General features: G+C 36.8%; 1 protein-coding gene and 1 non-coding gene across 18 annotated transcripts in view; one reads left to right on the top strand and one right to left on the bottom strand.

Moving 5' to 3' along the window:
* NBEAL1 (neurobeachin like 1) overlaps nt 1–16,875 on the bottom strand; it is a 209,242-nt gene that overhangs the window by 160,924 nt on the left and 31,443 nt on the right. For 16 of the 17 annotated variants that reach the window (XR_013519063.1, XR_013519064.1, XR_013519065.1 and 13 more), the window contains exons 4-6: nt 14,955–15,116; nt 11,118–11,199; nt 10,418–10,545 (exon numbers count right to left, since the gene is read on the bottom strand). Coding sequence is in view for 14 of the 17 variants with exons in the window: in XM_035305358.3 (XP_035161249.3) it covers nt 10,418–10,545; nt 11,118–11,199; nt 14,955–15,116 (372 nt within the window). In the remaining 3 variants the exon portion in view is untranslated. Of the gene's footprint in view, nt 1–3,070; nt 3,228–10,417; nt 10,546–11,117; nt 11,200–14,954; nt 15,117–16,875 lie in introns of those variants that run through there. The other variant, XM_054257808.2, reaches the window with a different exon arrangement.
* LOC118155127 (small nucleolar RNA SNORA1) lies at nt 12,533–12,697 on the top strand. Its single transcript, XR_004745350.1, has one exon. It is a non-coding gene; the product is annotated as a small nucleolar RNA SNORA1 (small nucleolar RNA).

Here is a 16,875-nt window from a genome sequence, read left to right as displayed (position 1 = left end):
TACAAGCATGAGCCACTACACCTAGCCCTTACTTTTTAATTTTAAATTTTATTTGGAAAAAGCTCAAGTTCTGGCAAAAGTTACAACAATAAGAATAGAACAAATAACATCAAATAGAGTTTATCCAAGTTCACTGTTAACCCTTTATCCTGAATTTTTTCTTTTAGAGACAGGGTCTTGCTCTATTGACCAGACTGGAGTGAAGTGGTGCTATCCTAGCTCACTGCAACCTCTAACTCCTGGGCTCAAACAATCTTCCACCTCAGCCTCCTGTGAATCTAGGACCAAAGGCATAAGCCACCACACCCAACTAATTTTTTAAAAATTTTTTTGTGAAAATGAAGATTTTATGTTGCCCAGGTTGGTCTCAAACTCCTGGGTTTAAGTGATCCTCCTACCTCAGCCTCCCTAAGTATTAGGATTGCAGGTATGAGCCACTGAGCCAGCCTCCTAAATTTTTATCATTTGCTTACTTTCTCCATATATATATATAAATAGATATTTATATATACATATAGTCACACATAAAATTTTCCAGAACATTTAAGGGGAAATTACATATATCACGGCTCTTCATCTCTTAATATCTTAGTGAATATTTACTAATAGGGATACAGTCTTACATAATACCACAGTTTGGTTATAAACTTTAATAAATTTAATGCTGATACTATACTTCTGTGTAATCTATCAACCATATTCCAGTTTTGTCAGTTCACCCAATAATATCCTTTGTAAGCATTTCCTCCTTCCAATACAGCTTCCAGGCCAGGGTAAGGTATTGCATTTAGTATCTCTTTAGCCTCTTAATATGAAACATTTCCATAACCCCTGTTTGTGACATTTTTAAAGGAGGTTGTCCTCCAGCCCTCCTTTTTTAAAATTAGAATGCTCTTTATTTTGGTTTTGCTTGCTGTTTTCTTACAATTAGATTCAGACTATGCATGCTTGGGTAGAATAACATGTAAGCAATGATGCGGCCTTCTTGGGGTTATCACATGTGGAGCACATGATGCCCGTCTACTTCTTACTAATGATCAGTTAATTTTGATCATTCAACCAACTGGATTATTTGGTCCAGTACTGTCCAAAATCATTACTAATTTTTTAATTACAAGTAATAAGTAATTGTGGGGAGACAATTTAAAACCACACATGTCTGGGCACAGTGGCTCACACCTGTAATCCTAGCACTTTGGGAGACTGAGATGGGTGGATCACCTGAGGTCAGCAGTTCAAGACCAGTCTGGCCAACATGGTGAAACCCTGTCTCTACCAAAAGTAAAAAAATAGTCAGGTGTGGTGGTGCGCACCTGTAATCCCAGCTACTCGAAAGGCTGAGGCATGAGAATTGTTTAAACCCGGGAGGCAGAGGTTGCAGTATGCCGAGATCACAGTACTGCACTTCAGCCTGGGTGACAGAGCAAGATTCTGTCTCAAAAAACCACCACCACCACCGAAAAAACAAACCAAAACCATACACACACCATGCTCCCAAACAAAACTTCCCCTTGGGTTTAACATCCATTAATGATTCTTGCCTGATTCAATCTTACTACAATGTGTGCAAAATGTTTTGTTTTGTTTTTTCCCCAACTCCAGCATCCCCTCTATAATTGGCAGTTGGGATTTTACTGTAAGCAAGACCCTTCACTTCTCTCTTTATCCATCTATCCATCCATCCATCCATCCATCCATCCATCCATCCATCAATCACTGGTATGAACTCATAAATTTTCTTCCTAAATGGTTAAATAATTCATTACTGTAATTATTTAGTGCATATATTATCCCAGATTTGACAAGTAGGAGGCACAGGGCATACCTTAATATAAATTATTTTTTTCAGTGAAAGCAATGAATCCTACTAAATTTGCACTAGTCACAAAGTAGAAACTCAAAAGTATATTTCTGAATAAATGGTTAAATGAACGAACTAGTCATATTGAAGGAAGACTTTTCTCTTTTCCTTCTTCTTTCCTCTTTCCTCCTCCTCCTCTCACTCTCTTCTTCCTTTCCTCCCTTTTTCCTTTTTCCGTTCCTTTCTCCTTTCTCCTCTCCTTTCCTCCTTTCCTCCCTCTCTCCCCCGTCTCCCTTCCTCTCTTTCAAGTTTTGCTTTCACCCAGGCTGTAATGCAATGGTGTCATCATAGCTCACTGCAGGCTTCAACTTGTGGGCTCAAGTGATCCTCTCATCTCAGCCTCCCAAATATTTGGAACTACAGGCACACATCATCACACCTGGATAATTTTTTCTTTTTTCTAGATGGAGTCTTACACTCCTGGCCTCAACAAATCCTCCTGCCTTGGTCTCCCAAAGGGCTGGCATTACAGGTGTGAGCCACCATGTCTAACTGATTTATTTCCCTATACTTATTTTAGTTCCACTTGAGGAAATCTTCCTAAGTTTATGAGATTATGTAAGTAGAATCAAAATTGAGATACCAGATTAATCAAATCTACAAAAAGTATCGATTTGTTTTCATCAAACAAGAAAATAAATAGTTTTAAATGGCTCTGTATTTGGAATTATGTTAATTTTAATTAAATCTATTCTAATCTGGTTTAGCTATTTTGGTAAGCAATAAACACAAACAGTGAATAAGAAAATTTGTATCTTCCAGATTTCCATTTAATTTCAGAATCAGATTAATAAATAAGGTATAAACTATTGCTGTAGATCCCTTTGTATAGTCTTCCATGAGCAATAGATTTCTCCTAATTCCATTTTTTAACCTCCCTGTCGAAGTGAAAGAAACCCAAGTCTGAATTCCCTGCTTTATCATTTATCTTTGAAGCAGTACTTACATAACTGGCAAGACTGTTGTGCATATTAGAGATAATACATACACACCTTCTAACATAATTCCTGGCAAATATATGTATGCGTTCATTAAATGCTGCTTACTCATATGTCCCCCTTGCTGTTGTCATCTCACATATGTAGAATTCTCTTCCTAATATTATGTTAATAATACATAAAATTTTCTTCTTTTTGTGTCTCTAGGCTGCACTCCTAGCTCAGCTCCCTCTCCTCAGCTCTTAAGTAGTTCTGTGCTAGCCTCTGTCACCTGTGAGATCCCTGGCCAAGATGCTGGAGCATGCTGGAAGCCGGAATGTGGACTCAGTGACTTTTAAGGACGTGGCTGTGACCTTCACCCAGGAGGAGTGGGCGTTGCTGGATTTTTCCCAGGAGAAATTCTATAGAGATGTGATGTTGGAAACCTTCAGGAATTTTGCTTCTATAGAAAACAAATGGGAAGACCAGAATGTTGATCATCAAGTCAGAAAATATAGGAGAAATGTTAAGTCATATGGTAAGAGACTGTGTGACGGTAAAGAAAATAGTCAATGTGGAGAAAAACCTTCAGCCAGAATTCAAATCTTAATCTGAACAAGAAAGTTTCTACTGAAGTAAAACCATATGTATGCAGAATGTGTGGAAAAGTCTTCATATGTCATACATCTCTTGATAAGGATATTACATCTCACTCTGGACATAGACTATTTGAGTGTGAGGACTGTGAAATGAAGCCATATAAATATAAACAATGTGGGAAACCCTTTAATTCTCTCATAGGTGTTTGAACACACATGGTAATGCACAGTGATAACAGATTTTATAAATGTACAGTATGTGGGGAAAACTTTATTTTCCCCAGTTTATTTCATATGCACTAGAAAACTCACACTGGAGAAAAAAACCTATAAATGTAAATATTGTGGTAAAGACTTCATTTATTTCAGATACTGTCATGAACATGAAAGAAGTCATACTTCAGAGAACCCCTACACATGTAAGCAATGTGATAAATTATTAGCTTCTTCCTATACCCTTCGACAACGTAAAATGCTTCATACTGAAGAGAAACCCTATAGATACAAAGAATGTGGTAAACCCTTTACAACTTCCAATTTTCTTCATAAGCATACAAGGGCTCATAGTGGAGAAGTCTTAGAATTATAAAAAATGTGCTAAATCATTCAGTTCTTCCACAACATGAAAGAACTCAAACTGGAGAGAAACCCTTTAAATATAAGTAATGTGGTAAAGCCTTCACTTTTTATAGATCCCTTCAGAAGCATGAAAGAAGTCATACTGACAAAAAACCGTGTGAATGTAAGAAATGTGATAAAGACTTCAGATGTCCTAGTTCTATTAGAACACATGAAATAACATACAGTGGGATTGTGAGGAATTTTGGAAAACATGTAATTTTCCCAGTTCCCTTTGAAAACTTAGAAAAACTCATACTAGGGAAAAAAATGAATGTTAAAAAAATTGGTAAAGTATTCAGTTTTCCCAGTTGCTTTCAAGGACATGAAATAATTTGCAATGAAGAAAAAGCCAGTAATTCTAAGAAATGTGGGAAAGCCTTCAGTTTTTCCAGGTTTCTTTGAAATATGTAAGAAGTCAGTGGAGATAAGCCTTATAAATTAAAATGTGTGGTAATATTTTTAGTTCATAAGTTTCATTTTGATACTTAATTCATTTTTTAAAAATTCCTATACATGTACAGAGTGAGAGAATATCTTCATTTGTCTGACACATGTTCAAAGATACATGATAACAAACTGTAGATGAACCATATAAATATGAGAGCACTCTGGAATGGAAGCCCAGTAGTTTGGAAACTACAGAAATGTTTTCAAATTTAACAATTACTACAGAAGTTTTGTAAAACTCTCACTCATAAGAAATTCTATAAATGTGGTTTTTTCCAGTTCTGTGAAGAAGGTCAATGGTAGCTTGATGGGGACAGCACTGATTCTATAAATTACTTTGGGCTGTATGGCCATTTTCACAATATTGATTATTCCTAACAATGAGCATGGAGTGTTTTTTCATCTGTTTGTGCCCTCTCTTATGTCCTTAAGCAAGGGTTTGTAGTTTTCCTTGAAGAAGTCCTTTACATCCTTTGTTAGTTGTATTCCTAGGTACTTTATTCTCTTTGTAGCAATTGTGAATGGGAGTTTGCTCATTATTTGGGTCTCTGTTTGTCTGTTACTGGTATATAGGAATGCCTCTGATTTCTGCACATTGATTTTGTATCCTGAGACTGCTGAAATTGCTTATCATCTTAAAAAGATTTGGGGCTGAGACAATGGGGTCTTCTAAATAACCAATCATGTTGTCTGTAAAGAGAGACTATTTAACTTCCTCTTTTCCTAACTGAATGCCCTTTATTTGTTTTTCTTGCCTGATTGCTCTGGCTAGAACATCCAATACTATTTTGAGTAAGAGTGGTGAGAGAGGGCACCCATGTCTAGTGCAAGTTTTCAAAAGGAATGCTTCCAGTTTTTGCCCATTCAGTATGATAATAGCTGTGGGTTTGTCATAAATAGCTTTTATTATTTTGAGATACATTCCATCGATACATAGTTTATTGAGAGTTTTTAGCACAAAAGGCTGCTGAATTTTGTCAAAGACCTGCATTTATTGAAATAATCACATGGTTTTTGTCTTTGTAATGGATTTTTGTTTATGTAATGGATTACATTTATAAATTTATGTATTTTGAACCAGCCTTGCATCCCCAGGATGAAGCCTACTTGATAGTGATGGATAAGCTTTCTGATGTGCTGCTTATGGAACCAAAAGAGAGCCCTCATAGCCAAGACAATCCTAAGCAAAAAGAACAAAGATGGCGGCATCAAGCTACCTGACTTCAAACTATACTAAAAGGCTACAGTAATCAAAACAGCAAGGTACTGGTACCAAAACAGAGATATAGACCAATGGAACAGCACGGAGACCTCAGAAGTAACATCACACACCTACAACCATCTGATCTTTAACAAACCTGACAAAAACAAGCAATGCGGAAAGGATTCCCTGTTTAATAAATGGTGTTGGGAAAACTGGCTAGCCATGTGCAGAAAGCTGAAATGGACCCCTTCCTTACACCTTATACAAAAATTAACTCCAGATGGATTAAAGATTTAAACATAAGACCTAACACCATAAAAACCCTAGAAGAAAACCTAGGCAATATCAGTCAGGTCATAGGCATAAGCAAGGACTTCATGACTAAAACACCAAAAGCAATGGCAACAAAAGCCAAAACAGATAAGAGCTTCTGCACAGCAAAAGAAACAATCATTAGATTGAACCAGCAACCAACAGAATGGGAAAAAATTTTTGTAAGCTATCTATCTGACAAAAGGCTAATATTTAGAATCTACAAAGAACTAAAACAGATTTACAAGAAAAAAAACAAACAACCCCATCCAAAAGTGGGCAAAGGATATGAACAGGCACTTTTCAAAATAAGACATTTATGACGCCAACAAACATATGAAAAAATGCTCATCATCACTGGTCATTAGAGATACGTAAATCAAAACCACATTGAGATACCATCACACACCAGTTAGAATGGCAATCATTAAAAAATCTGTAGACAACAGATGCTGGAGAGGATGTGGAGAAATAGGAACACCTTTACACTGCTGGTGGGAGTGTAAATTAGTGCAACCATTGTGGAAGACAGTGTGGTGATTCCTCAAGGATAGAGAAATAGAAATACCATTTTACCCAGCAATCCCATTACTGGGTATTTACCCAAAGGATTATAAATTGTTCTATTATAAAGACATCTGCACATGCATGTTCACTGCAGCACTGTTTACAATAGCAAAGGCTTGAAACCAACCCAAATGCCTATCAAGGATAGCCTGGATAAAGAAAATGTGGCACATATACACCATGGAATACTATGCAGCCATAAAAAAGGATAAGTTCATGTCCTTTGCAGGAACATGGATGAATCTGGAAACCATCATTCTCAGCAAACTGATACAAGAACAGAAAACCAAACACCACATGTTCTCACTCTTAAGTGGGTATTGAACAATGAGAACACATGAACACAGGGAGGGGAACATCACACACTGGGGTCTGTTGGGGGCCAAAGAAGGGATAGCAGTAAGTGAGGAGATTGGGGAGGGATAACATTAGGAGAAACATCTAATGTAGGTGACGGGGGGATGGAGGCAGCAAACTACCATGGCATGTGTATACATATGTAACAACCCTGGAAGATCTGCACATGTACCTCAGAACTTAAAGTATAATAATTTAAAAAGTAAATTGTATAAATGTTGGTAAGTTGGAAAGTCTGATATAAATTATTGCTCAAAAATGCACATAAGTGGATATTTTATCAGTGGTTCATTGTTAAAGAGGCTCTCTGCTTTTGATTTCCACTTTTACAAGAAAACATTGACATGAAAATTCTGTAGATATTCTTTTAGCAATACTATATGAGTTTAATAGGTAGTGGGTTTTTTAAAAATTAAATTAGCAAAATTCTCTCTTCACTTAAGGGTCTTTGGGTGGATTAAAATGTATTCCTATATGGAGGTAATTTCAATTTTTAGGTAGTTTTTAAAGTTCTCTGATTAATGGGCCATTGCAAAATGTGTTTTTGTTAACATCTGGAATTTTCTGACTGGCCTCATCTGGCAAGTTTTCGTTATCTGTATATGTTTTCTACTTTATATGGGAAAATTACTCTCTTTTTGGTGTAATAATCTTTATTATATTTTCCTATTTAACAGCTATCAAAAAAATTCTTTTTTTATTTTGACCTTCAAAAACTCTTTTTAGCTACCAATTTTATTTAATTTGTTATCAGAGCTACCTTTTTATAAACCTCTCCTTTCCCCATCTTTAAATTCATTTTGCTCTTATTATTAAATCCTTTAAAAGCCTCTCTTCTGGCATTTTCAGACTGATTTTGTGTTCCTCTTTCTGTATCTGTCTTGCTGTCTACAAAGAAAAATTATGTTATTGTTTCAAAACTTAAAATGTTCTCTTAGATTTGCCATTGCTTGCAAATCTAAGGTAGAGGAGGGAGAATTAGCAAGAGTAGGAGGAAGAGGAGAAAGAGATATACTTTCCTCAGAGAAATCTATGACAAACATGTGGAAACAGGGAGAACACTGATTAGTTAGACCCAAAGTGCTAATAAGCATAAAGGCTACAGATGAAGTCCTGTCAAGTGCCTCTTTGTATCTTTTTTTAAAAAGACAGTTCTCTATAGCTAACTGCAGCCTTGAACACCTGGGCTCAAGCAGTCCTCCCACCTCAGCAACTCCAGTAGCTGGGACAACAGGCATGAGCCACCACATCCAGCTCCCTCTTTGTAACTTTAAAGAGTCATAAGCAGGGCATAAGCAGAGATAAGAGGTAGTCATGAAATTAATTGCCAACTATTTCTACCCCTTCTAGTCACATGGCAGATTTTAACTTGGCCCCACTGTAGTAGATGGGGATATGTAATCACAGTTTTGGCCAATGAGTTCAGAATGAAAATGACGTGTCATGTAGCATGACCAGACAAGAAAATTAAATTGCCAATTTGACACCTTTCAAAACTTATTCTCTCTCACATGGTGACCAGCAAAGGCTAAAATCCTGGCTGCTCTGTTAGCCTGGGATCTTTAGTGACTATGATGAGTAGAGGCTCTCTGTCTACCCACAACAAACAGACAACACGAAAACAAAATAAATATTTTGTTATTCTAAGCCCCTTGTTTGTTACTGAAGCATAATCTGTTCCTCCTGTCTAACTGAAATTTTGTATCTTTAACAAACATTTTCCATTCATCTCCCAGAATGTATTCAATAAAATATTATATTACTATATAGAGCATAAAAAGTGTTACCACATAGCATATATAAATGTTTTCTCGATTATCAATACTTCACCATCATCTAATGGTATGGTGGCTACACTATCCTGGAAACCCCAAAAAACCTATAAAAATAATTTAGAAATGAAATGCTGCAATCATGTTGCAAGAAGTAGGAATTATTTACAAATGGGTCAGGCTAAGTTGAAAATAAAAATGGAAAATCTTGAGATTTGGGAGATTTAAAAAAGAGGTCTGATTGCAAGTTATGATACAATTCTTCGTAATCTGTGCCCACAAGTAAGAATGATACGTGAGTTTAAAACTCTTCTCTTTGAGCTCTGTACTGGTAATTAAGCTATTGTCACTAAGGTACCAACCTACCTTTCTATATTCTCTCTGCTTTGTGATGCTGGGGCAGGCATCATACAAACTTTCTTCTTTTCCAGCTGCCTCTCTTTTGGGCTCCCTAATACAGGGTACCAGATGAAAGAGAGCAAGGATTGGTTCCATATTGCTCTTTTTCTCTATACTCATCAGCATCATTCCAGCAAGAATTCCTAATTGTAGTAATGGCAGCTGGTTCCTGCCTTCAGCTTATTTTTGGCAATTCCAGAATGAGCCTCTTGACTGCTCAAAAAGTATCAGCATCAGCTAAGCAATGCTCCTTCCTTAAGAGGTCTGAACCCCAGTGCTCTAGGGCCTCTTCTCCAAAAGTCTAGATTCTGATTAACTCCATTCTCTTCCCTTTGTTCCTATGACCCAAGGGAAAGTAGCTGTTTCCTAAAGTCAGTGTCCCACTTTTGCTTTCTCAATTATCTAATATTTATCAATTTCCCTCTATTCGATCCTCTTTTTTATTTTATTTATTTATGTATTTGCAAATACTGACTCCAGTGAAGATCCTCTTTTAAAATATCCAGCATGAGGAGGGCTGGGCGCGGTGGCTCACACCTGTAATCCCAGCACTTTGGGAGGCTAAGGCAGGCAGATCACAAGGTCAAGAGATTGAGACCATCCTGACCAACATGGTGAAACCCCATCTCTACTAAAAATACAAAAATTAGCTAGGCATGGTGGCATGCACCTGTAGTCCCAGCTTCTAGGGTGGCTGAGGTAGGAGAATCACTTCAACCTGGGAGGGAGAGATTGCAGTGAGCCGAGACTCCACAACTGCACTTCAACCTGGTGACAGAGCAAGACTCCATCTCAAACTAGCAGGAAGAGCCTGGGTGCAGTAGTTCCATACCTATAATCCCAGTATTTTGGGAGGCCAAGGTGGGAAGATTACTTGAGCCTAGGAATTCAAGACCAGTCTGGGCAATATAGTGAGATCTCAAGTCTAAAAGTAAAAATATAAATATTTCGTTTTGTTTCTGCTTTCCTGATGGGATTCTGATGACAGAAGCTCTATAATTAAAAATAAATGAATAAAATACTGCTAGAATGCATTTTCAAAATATAAAGTTTTTTTTAAAAAAAGAACTTTTCTTGAAAAAGATATATATTGTATTTGATGCTACTGTGCCTTTAACATTTCTTACCAGGTTGTTAGTATTTAAAATTGCATTGCAAAATACAAGTTCAGAGTATATGTAATTACCCAAAAGCAGAATTTATCACTAATTCATTCCTCCAACATATTTCTCTAGGTCAGATTTAAACCTGTGGATCTTATATATTTCTTCCAATTACTTTCATAGAGAAGACCTGCTTTGAAGAATCACATATATTATGACATCCAAGTTTTAAATGAACATTATTATTTATAGACATACCCTGAAATTCTATGTCTCCAATTCCGATATGGATCATATAAACTTTCACAAAATGCCAATGCGTGGATCACAAATTCTTCAATAGATGTCTGATCTGCCATTTCCTTCTCTTTCTTTTTGCTTTTTAACTGAGAACAAAGTTAAACATATAATTAAAGACATGTCTTACTTATCATCTAACAATAAGTCATTTGTAAACAAAGTTAAACATAAAATTAAAGACATGTCTTACTTATCTAAAAATAAGTCATTTATATTCAAATAAGCCAAACTTTTCCATTGAGACTAAGAGTCATTTAATCATATGGACCAGATACATCCTTTAAGATTTTAAATATCTCCTATGATAAGTTTAAAATAGCTAGCCAAACTTCTTTTGAAAAAGTAGTATGTTTTCAGTAAGAAGGATATGTGATTAATAAATAATATATAAAAATCATAAATTGTATCATTTTAAAAGCCATTTATTAAACACTTCAATATTTAAATTAAATAGCAGTAAATATAAAAACTACTTATCTACTTTTAGGTAATATGTACAAGATTTCTGAAATACATATTAGCCAACAGTAAGTTTAGGTCTCTTCTTAATTATTACCTCTTCTGAAAATATTTAACCATACTAACTGTAATACAAAAAAAAGTAAAACCTAGTTACTTTCAGTAAAGTGACAAAATGAATATATTAGTTCACACCTACTTGCTGAATATAGAGTGTTGTCATGGTGATGACATAATTAATGTACGAGCAAGTTCCAATTTCTCCCACATTGGATAGATTTCTATGAGAAAAAGAGACTAATTTTTTACATTTGAATGGTGAACAAAACATATGTTCATGTATTCAGCTTGAATTATGAGAATACATGTTGGCAAACAAAATGCAAATGACATTCATTAAAACATAAAAGCAAAATGTTATATAACTGCTCTTCCACCAAGAATGTGAAATATACCTCAAGCACCATTTAACTACTATAAACAAAGAATGTTTAAAAAGTATATGTTGATTAGCATCTATTTATTATTGGAAATCAGAAAATATCACAAAGTAGAAACAGAAGAGAAAAAATATATGCCACTATCTTATAATCTATAAGCAACTATGTAGAGTCTTGCTCTGTCACCCTTGCTGGAGTGCAGTGGCATAATCTCAGCTCACTGTAACCTCCGCCTCCTGGGTTCAAGCAATCCTCCCACTTCAGCCTTCCAAGTAGCCAGGATTACAAGCATGTGCCACCATTCCCGGCTAATTTTTGTATTTTTAGTAGAGATGGGATTTCACCATGTTGGCCAGGCTGGTCTTGAACTCCTGACCTCAAGTGATCCACCTGCCTCGCCTCTCAAAGTGCTGGGATTTAAGGTGTGAGCCACTCACCCAGCCAGCAAGACAACAATTTTTAAAAAACAATTGGCTAGGCATGCTGGTGTGTGCCTCCCAGCTATTCAGGTACTGAGGTGGGAGGATCGTGTGAGCCAGGAAGGCTGAGGTTGTAGTGAGCCATGATCATGTCAGTACAATCCAGCCTAGGTGATGGAGCAAGACTCTGTCTCAATTTTTTTTTTAAAGTATAATCCAGCCAGGTGCGGTGGCTCATACCTGTAATCTCAACACTTTGGGAGGCTAAGGCAGGCGGATCATGAGGTCAGGAGTTGGAGATCAGCCTTGCCAATATGGAGGAGGGTCAGGTGCGATGGCTCATGCCTATAGTCCCAGCACCTTGGGAGGTCAAGGTGGAAGGATCACTTGGGACCTGGCGTTCGAGATCAGCCTGGGCAACATGGCAAAACCCCTTCTCTACCAAAAATGCAAAAAAAAGCTGGGCATTGTGGGCATGTACCTATAGTCCCAGCTACTCAGAGGCTGAGGTGGAAAGATAAATTGAACCTGGGAGGTCAAGGATGCAATGAACCCTTATCAAGCCACTGCATTCCAGGATGGGTGACAGAATAAGACCCTGTCTAACAAACAAACAAGAAATTTCATGGAGGACCCTTAAATGCATATTGCTAAGTGAAGGAAGCCAGCCTGAAAAGACTACATTCTATATGATTCTAATTATGACACCCTGGAGAAAGCAAAACTAAAAGACACAATTAAAAGATCAGTGGTTAAGCCTCATTCTAGATCCTCTCACCTCACCCTACCAAAATGTTGGGATTGCAGGCAATGTTGATCATGGTGTCCAAAAATAAGTTAATGTGTCTAAATTGAGACACAGGTTATGCTTCCATCACAGTATACGTATCACAGTGGTGACAATGAGATCTGTAACATTTGGTATGCTTATGAGTTAAAAAAAAAAATCAGGGGTTGCCAGAGGTTGGGACAGGCACAGAGGTGGTGTGTGCATGTGTGTGTAAGGAATTAATAGGTGGAGCACAGGCCATTTTTAGGGTAGGGAAACTATTCTGTCTTTATTCCCAACACTTTGACAGGCAGGAGGATTACTTGAGCCCAGGAATTCAAGACTAGCCTGGGCAATGCAGCAAGACAATAATTTTTTTTTTAATTCTTTTTTTGAAACAGAGTCTTGCTCTGTCACCCAGGCTGGAGGGTAGTGGCATAATCTCAGCTCACTGCAACCTCTGCCTCCTGGGTTCAAACGGTCCTCCCACCTCAGCCTCCCAAGGACCTGAGATCACAAGCATGTGCCACCATTCCCAGCTAATTTTTGTATTTTTAGTAGAGATGGGGTTTCACTATAAAATATATTACAATATAAAATATATGACAAAATAAATGACAATATAAATCTGTCAAAACCCATGAAACTATAGGACACAGATAGTGAACCCTAATGTGCACATGGACCTTAGATAATAATGTATGAATATTGGTTCATCAGCTATGACAAATGTATCACACTAATGCAAAATATTAATAATAGAGGAAACTGGGGGCTACAGCAAAGGAGTGTGTGGGAATTCTAGGTTTACATAAAAACTGCTCTAAAACAGAAAGTCTATTAAAGTTTTTTAAAAGAGCTTTAAACAAGTAAAGGGAGATCTCTGTAAATAGAAACATGTTCTGTGACTGGTAGCTACTGAACATTAAATTTAACTTTATCACCAGAAACTATCTCCTACCCAAAAAATTTTTTCAACCAAAAAAATGTGTTGAGCATTCTAGTGCTTCCCTCTATTACCAAAATCTAAATATAATGAATTTAAAACAAATATCTGTAGGATTTTTCATGTCAGCAAAATTGTAGTAGGTAGCTAAGAGCAAAATATAGCAAATTATCGGAGGCCAACTTATGCCTTACTATCTGAATAAACCCTCTTCCTTTAACCTTTTTTCTTTTTTTGAGACACAGTCTCGCTCTGTCACCCAAATTGGAGTGCAATGGTGCAATCTCACCTCACTGCAACCTTCGACTCCTGGGTTCAAGCGATTCTCCTGCCTCAGCCTCCTGAATAGCTGGGATTTCAGGTGCCTGCCACCACACCCAGCTAATTTTTGTATCTTTTAGTAGACACGGAGTTTCACCATGTTGGCCAGGCTGGTCTCCAACTCCTGACCTCAAGTGATACACCTGCCTCGGCCTCCTAAAGTGCTGGGATTACAGGTGTGAGCCACCGTACCAGGCAGCATTCTTCAACCCTTATAATTATTATCTTATTCTTCTAAATTTTAAGGATGAAGAAAAACACAAAAATAAAAACATGTCTAAGGCTCTGGGAGAACCTAAATTAGGGGTGAAATATTTTAGCAATTATTGCTCAATCATTCCATGATTCCTGCAAAAGCAATAAGCAATTAAGCCAAAGGTGACTAACAGGTAAATTAAGTCCCTATTCCTCTACTAATTAGTTATAAAATATTTATAAAACAAATAATGTATGTTATAGAAAGTGGCTTCCAAAAAGAAGATAAATTTAAAGATATAGCATGTGGCTTTTGAAATGAAGATAGATTTCAAGAGGAATATGATGCCCTAAACCAGTGGTTCTTGAATTCTTATATGCAGATGAATATGGAATGTTTGAAAAATCTAGATTTTAAGCCCTTTTGAAACAGAATTTCCATAAGCAAGTCTCAAGCTCTGTATTCTACTAAGCCTCCTTGTTGTTATTTACACCTACCAAAATGTAGGTAATCTAATCACATATCTAATTTATAAATGTGGGAAATATGATAACATATAGGATAATTATACTTTATTTGGTAAAATGATAAAATGAAATATCTAAATGATTTATTTTCACAAATAGTAACACAGGGTAATAAAAATGCATATACATTTACAGGTGAGAACCATACAGAAAATACTGGTATAGTAATTTCTTGGGGAAGAAAAACTGTCATTGACTTTAATTTAATTTTTAAAAATCTTGGCTCATGTCTCTGTAACTAGGTATAGTAACTAAAAAGATTTCCAATATACTAACAAACCAAAAGCCTGTTGCAAAAAGTGTACTGACTCTTTAAAGCTCCATATGAACTACAAACATCATTAATAATAAATAAAAGTAATTATTATTTTGGTAACAATTATTTTAAAACAGATAATTTATATTTTTTTCTAGATACCTGCAAAGAATAATGAAGAACTTGACAAGCAAAATTGACAAGGCTTGCTGTTGCTCCTCTAACCCATCTGCCATTTTCTGAACACACTGTAGCAACTGGATCCTCAGAACCTGCAGAATATTATCAGGAAGCAGAGATATTCCTGGAGGCACATCATCTACCCTACAACAGAAAGGGAAAAGAAAAACAAGCCTGTTGAAATATAAGAAGAAAATCTCTGGCATTTAAATAAACTTCATTTTCAGCCAAAATCCTAAAGAAGCTCTTTTATTCATTCCAGATACTCTGTGCCTTTTTTTTTTTTTTTTTGAGACAGAGTTTCGCTCTTGTTACCCAGGCTGGAGTGCAATGGTGCAATCTCGGTTCACTGCAACCTCTACCTCCTGGGTTCAGGCATTTCTCCTGCCTCAGCCTCCTGAGTAGCTGGGATTACAGGCATGCGCCACCATGCCCAGCTAATTTTTTGTATTTTTAGTAGAGATGGGGTTTCACCATGTTGACCAGGATGGTCTCGATCTCTTGACCTCGTGATCCACCCGCCTCGGCCTCCCAAAGTGCTGGGATTACAGGTGTGAGCCACCACGCCCGGCCGCTCTGTGCCTTCTTATCTGCAACATACCACCAGATGATTAGTAACTAGAACACTGTTAGAGCAGAGTGGTTTTTCTTACTTTAGAAGAGGCTTACTAAAGAGAGAGACAGAGAGACTATTTGATATCTTCAACTGTACTATTTTTAATGAAAATATTTAGAATAAATTATTTTCCACTTAGAAATACTATGCATACTAAATACTATGTATACCAGTGTGCATATCCTTTCTAAAAGAAACAATAACTATCAAATAAAAATGAAGTCTCTATATAACTAGTTTAATATTTGTCAACTGCTTTACTAAACATCATTGTTTAGTATAGACTCCCCAAGCCATATGATCAGAAGAGGGAGAAAAGATAACCAGCAAAACGAAAGGAGAAAGATAAAAAGGTATAAAAGACAAAAAAGTAGAAAAGGAAACACAGAACTCTGAGCATGGGCAACAACAGAAGATTTTAAAAAATAATATGTCAATATTTTGTAACAAATGGTTTCTATGTAAGACTACATGGTTCTTAAGGGCAACTGTCAACATCAGACCTGAATGGCTCCTCTGGTGTTTCTTTCATAATAAAAACTCATATCTAGATTCAAAGTGTAAAGACAAGGGTACTAAATCTCAGCTCTGTAACACAGAGCTGACAATTTAACCTTTGAAGTTCCCCATGGATGCTGAAGTACCCAACCTCATGAAATAAATCTGTGTTCCAAGAGGAGCTGGTTTTAAGTGGGCTACGCAGATGGGCACAAGGGATGTATCAGAGGTTACTACTGTGGTCACACAACCAAAACCAGAGAATACCTTCTCCCTCCTCATCAAAAATCAGTGGCACTAAATAAAACCTTGTCATCTCTAGAGGTGGAGGAAAATCCAAAGCATAACAAAGCATGGATATCTTACCAGCCTGAAAGATGTGGGCTTAGAATCAAAGGCATGTTGAGTCACAGATAATGAAAAAATGCAGTATTTCGTACAAACCTGTTTCTGGTCTGAGGTCTACACCTGGTTGAAACCTATGCCAAATCAGCTAAGAAACAGAAACTTGGCCAGCCTGGGCAACATAGCAAAACTTCATCTTTACTTAAAAAAAAAAAAAAAATTAACAAGATGTAGTGGTACAGGTCTTCAAATCAAAAGCTCTGCCATTTCTTAAAAAGTAGACATGTAGGCTGGGTGCAGTGGCTTATGCCTGTAATCCCAACATTTTGGAAGGCTGAGGCAGGCGGATCACCTGAGGCAGGGAGTTCAAGGTCAGCCTGACCTGACCAACATGGAAAAACCTCGACTCTATTAAATACAAAATTAGCCGGGTGTGGTGGCACA

The sequence above is a fragment of the Callithrix jacchus genome, chromosome 6 (assembly GCF_049354715.1).
Source record: "Callithrix jacchus isolate 240 chromosome 6, calJac240_pri, whole genome shotgun sequence".
Lineage (NCBI taxonomy): Eukaryota > Metazoa > Chordata > Mammalia > Primates > Cebidae > Callithrix > Callithrix jacchus.
Note: the sequence above shows the minus strand (reverse complement) of the source record. Positions and strands in the feature narration are given on the sequence as shown.